The sequence below is a fragment of the Fonticula alba genome (assembly GCF_000388065.1).
Source record: "Fonticula alba strain ATCC 38817 unplaced genomic scaffold supercont2.8, whole genome shotgun sequence".
Classification (NCBI taxonomy): Eukaryota; order Rotosphaerida; family Fonticulaceae; genus Fonticula; species Fonticula alba.
Genome location: NW_009242978.1, coordinates 1,198,434 through 1,202,800, shown reverse-complemented (window position 1 = coordinate 1,202,800; position 4,367 = coordinate 1,198,434). Strand labels below are relative to the sequence as shown.

General features: G+C 69.0%; 1 protein-coding gene across 1 annotated transcript in view; it reads left to right on the top strand.

Moving 5' to 3' along the window:
* Positions 1-78: 78 nt before the first annotated feature.
* The window catches only part of H696_04925 (hypothetical protein), a gene marked incomplete at its 5' end in the record, with an annotated part of 5,738 nt that continues 1,449 nt past the window's right edge, over positions 79-4,367 (top strand). Inside the window, 7 exons of the mRNA XM_009498792.1 lie at positions 79-153; positions 299-423; positions 564-2,687; positions 2,772-2,987; positions 3,101-3,193; positions 3,346-3,822; positions 3,940-4,011. Of these exons, the coding sequence (XP_009497067.1) occupies positions 79-153; positions 299-423; positions 564-2,687; positions 2,772-2,987; positions 3,101-3,193; positions 3,346-3,822; positions 3,940-4,011 (3,182 nt within the window). The remainder of the gene's footprint in view (positions 154-298; positions 424-563; positions 2,688-2,771; positions 2,988-3,100; positions 3,194-3,345; positions 3,823-3,939; positions 4,012-4,367) is intronic.

Sequence of the window (4,367 nt, the reverse complement as noted above, 5' to 3'; positions counted from 1 at the left end):
CCCGCCTGCCTTGCCCCTGGTTCCCCGCTTTCCTTGTGCCCCTCTCCCCCCTCTCCTCCCCTCCCCCCCCCCAGCCCGATGTCGTCGTCGTCGTCACGCAGCGCCGACCAGCCGGGGGTGTCGGATGATGCCGGGCGCCGGGGTGCCCTCGAGGTGAGCAGCCACTTCCCGCACGCACCGATGCCCTTCATGCTCTTCCCTCGCGATCCGCCTCTGCTGACTGCCTCATCTCCTGGGCCTGTCTTCTTTCGTGTCCGCTCTCACGCGCACATCCCCCCCCCCCCCCCCATGCTCAAAGGGTCATGACGTCGACCTGACAGGCGATCCACCTGTCGATCCGTCGCCGCCCTCGCCGGCCGGAGCTCGCCGGCGGCCCGGTCCCTCGACTCCCTCCTCCTCTCGGCGGGAGGCCGCCTCATGGGGGTATGTCGACACGCGCAACAGCCCTCCCGCGCCCGGGGCTCTTTCCCTTGCCCTGCTCCGCCCCCTCCCTCCCCTGCTCCCTGCTCCTCGCACACACGCACACGCGTCTGGCCAACTCTTTTTGACCGATCAACCGGCAGCCCGCCCGCCAGCCCGTCAACCCCCTCGCGGCGTCTGGCCTTCGGGCACTCGCTCATCCCCCCCTCGCCGATGAGCCAGTCGGCCATGCGATCGGCTCGAGGCCCCTTGCGGGAGGCATCCCCCGCGGTCGCGCCGCTGTTCGACTCGTCGGCCCTGCTGGCCGAGCCCACTGACGGTCCTCCCCTGCGGCCGGCCAGCGCCACCCCCTTGCCCGGCCTTCCCCGGCCATCGACACAGCAGATGTCCCGCACCCTTCAAATGCTCTCCTCGGCCGGGTCCCTGCGCCCGGGGATCGCCCCCAGCCGGGCCTCCCTGGAGACCACGCACTCAATGACCGCCACCCAGCTGCCCCGGCCGACGGTGTCCGTGCCCTCGCCGGTGGTCGGTCCACTGGGTGGTCGGCACGCCCATCGCCCTGGGAATGATCGCGGCCGATCCCTCACCTCCCACACCGGGGGAGCATCTCACTCTCACCTTTCCGCCTCCGGAGGCCGGCGATTGTCTCTCACGGGGCTCCATGCCCCATCCGAGGAGCCGGCCTCCGCGCCCCGGCCCCCAACCATACGTACTCGCGACAATCGGCCTCTGGAATTCTTCCAGCCGAGATCCAAACGCCGGCGTACCGACTCGCCCGGGCCGCCGGCCACCCTCGGCCCCTCTTCCGGCCCCGTGCCTCCGAACGAGCGCCAGATCGACGGTCAGCAGCAGCAGCAGCCACAGCAACCATCGCCACAGGCGGACACCCCGCCCACCGCCCCGGTCATCCAGGCCGATCCCTTTGAAGACCTGTCGCACGATCTGTCCGAGGAAAGGATCCCGGCCTCCAGCATCCCAGGGGCCGAGGCACCCACTTGTCCATTTGTGGTGCAGGCCATTTGCCGGGTCCTGCCATGGGGCGGGCCCCTGCCCGAGGGCTGGCCTGGCACGTTGGCCTTCACCTCGCTGACGGACGTTGCTGCCGAGCTCCTGGGCCCGGCGCATGCCCTGCTGACGGCCACCACGGTGACCCATGGCAGCCGGGACTTCCGGGGGATGATTTTCTTTGCCCTTTTTTCCCTGCTTCCCATGGCCTTTTCGCAGATGGCCCTTTCCCAGCCGCCGGAGGCTGCTTCCGCTGCCTCGCCCACCAGCGCGGCCACGGTGGACATCGACGTGGTTGGGCTCGGATCTGCCCCGGCCACGCCGGCTCCAGCCGGCCATACCATCGCCGCGATCGACCTGTCAGCCAGCAGCCCGGACCCCGGGGCATCGGCCCCAGCAGCCAGCCATCCCACCGGGCCATGCGCGCAGGAGCCCACGCCGTCCGAGCAGGAGCCTTCCCCCTCGCGCCCGGTGTCGCCGCCGCACTGTTCATCGCCGCCGTCGCCATCGTCACCGCCGCCACCGCCACCGCCCCCGCCAGCGGCCCCCTCCGGCACTCGGCGCTCGGCCCGAGTCCGCCGGCAGCCTCCCTCCTCGTCATCGTCCGAGCTGCTGGACGATTTCCCGGCCGACACCTCGGCACTCGAGGCCTTTTCCCTTGCCACACTGATGGCCTCCCGGCGGCAGTGCAATGCCCACCCGGTGAGCATTCCCGGGCTGGGGTTCCTGCTGCCCGCGCTCCAGGCGCGCATTCAGCTTCTCTTCGACCTGGAGACTGCCCCGGCCACGGCCTTCCCGAAGGAGGCGGCCGAGGCCGCCGCCGCCGCGCTAGCCAGCGCCAACACCGTGGTCAAGCATCTGGCTGCCCTGGCTCGGCGCCTGTCCAGGCGCAAGCCCTTCACGGACCCCTATGCCACGGATGACATTCACGCCCATGCCAAGTCTCTGCTGGAAAGTGCGGCCGCGGCCCGGCGGGCTCATTCTTCCGCGGCCGATGCCCTTCTGGCCGCGTCGCCGAGTCTGCTGCGGCTGGACCCGGCCTTTGGCCGTGCCGTGGCCCAACGGGCCTGTCGCCTGCTGGCCAGCTCATCGGCCAGCTGGCATCCCCCGGTGGCGGCTGGTGCCCATCCGACCACGGCCTTCTGCCCGCTCTTTTGGTTCCCCTTCTCCGGGTCCGGGGCCGTGTCGATCGGCATCGAGGAGGTCGGTCGCATTGCCTCCAATCAAATGCTCAATGATTCGGCCATCGATTTTTACCTCAAGTGCGTGCAGGACACCGTCTGCCGGCGGGCTTTTCTCGATTGCTGCCCCTCCCCCCCCCCGCCCGGCCTGGCTCCCCCCGGAAGGTATCTCGCGCACGATGTCTATCCCCTGGCCGCTGGTCTCGCCACGGGGCCGGCTCCGGCGCACTTGAACCACATTCGTCTGCCCGAAGTCTTCATCGATTCCATTCAGTCATCCCATGACGAGGCTTTCGAATCGATCCCCCGGGCCCCGGCCACGCCGCCGGCCTCGGTGCACATCTTCAACACCTTCTTCTTCACTCGCCTGTCAAAGCTCCTGTGCGTGCCGCCTCGGGGCCCGACGCCTCCCCGCCCCCCTTCTCGGCCCTGGTGTCACGCATTGCTGACCGCCCTCTATTTCTCAATGCCCATGGCCCGCGGTCTTCTTGCAGGAAAAATGGCCAGCCCTTGACGCTGCTATCACAAAGTCTCCGCCGGGTGGACCTGCTGCAGCGCGACTTCTGGGTGATTCCGGTCAATCATATGTGCGCTCGTGGTGGCTGTCACTGTCCCGGGGGGGAGGGGTTGGCTTTGCTGCTGCTGCTGCTGCTTTCCCCCGCTAACCATACTCCCTCGACTGAAACGCCCTTTCGGCCAACCTCTCTTTCTCCATCGGCCCTGCCGAAACCCAAATCAGGGTTCACTGGCTGACAGTGGTTGTCTGCTATCCCGGACGCCTGCTCGAGTGCCCGGACTACCTGGCGCATTTTGACCCGAATGGACCTCCCCAGCGGGGGCGCCCTGCGCCGGTTCCCGTGCCTGCGCTCACCCGCCGGCAGCTTCGCAGCCGCCAGGAAGCCGCCCGACGAACGGCCGAGGTCCGACGTGCCATCGACCTGGCTGCCGATCACCTGCGCACCTCGCCGGCCAAACCGCCAGGCGCCTCTCCCGATTTTCCCACGGACTCCGGGGGACCGGCCGTGGCACTGGACCTGCTGGCCGAGCAAAGGGCCTCGCCCGATCCTGGGACCGCCTCGTCTTCTTCGCCAGACCCGGCGGAGGAGAGCAGCCTCGACTTGGTCCTCGAGGATGCCGTCCCCGGTGAGGCATCCCCGCCGGACACTCTCTCCGAGGAGGAACTGCACTGTCTGACCAGCTACACCGATACCTACACGTACGAGAGCGCTCGCGCTCTCCCCGACCCCCGCCCCCTTTGCGGCCGATTCTTTGATCCAGATCTTCCCTTTGCTCCATGACCAGTCCACTCACTCGTGCCCTTTCGCGCGCGCAGTCCCTTCATCATTGTCCTTGATTCCCTTCACGACCATCGCGTCACCCGCTCCACCATCAACCCTGTCCTTGCGTGCGTGCATGGCTCTCGGCCTGGTGCATGGCCGAGTCATCCTCCCCCCCCCTGCGGCCTGCGCGCCTCGGGAGCGCGATCCCCCCGTCTGGCCGGCAATAACATCGGCCCGTCCCCATCCCTTGGGGCGTGGTAGCGGTGTGCCGCGGCCATGCTTCTCACGATGCCGCGGCCAGCCCCCCTCCGGGACCATTCTTCACGGGCCCCGGGCTTCAGCGCGGGGATGGCCGCCCCACCGGCACACAGGACAAGAGTCGGCAGCCGCGAGGGCTTGGGCCCGCGCTTATCTGCCCAAAACATGATCTCAGCGCGCGCCCCTGGGCACGCGCGAGTGGCCAGCTCTCCGCCTCCCCCCC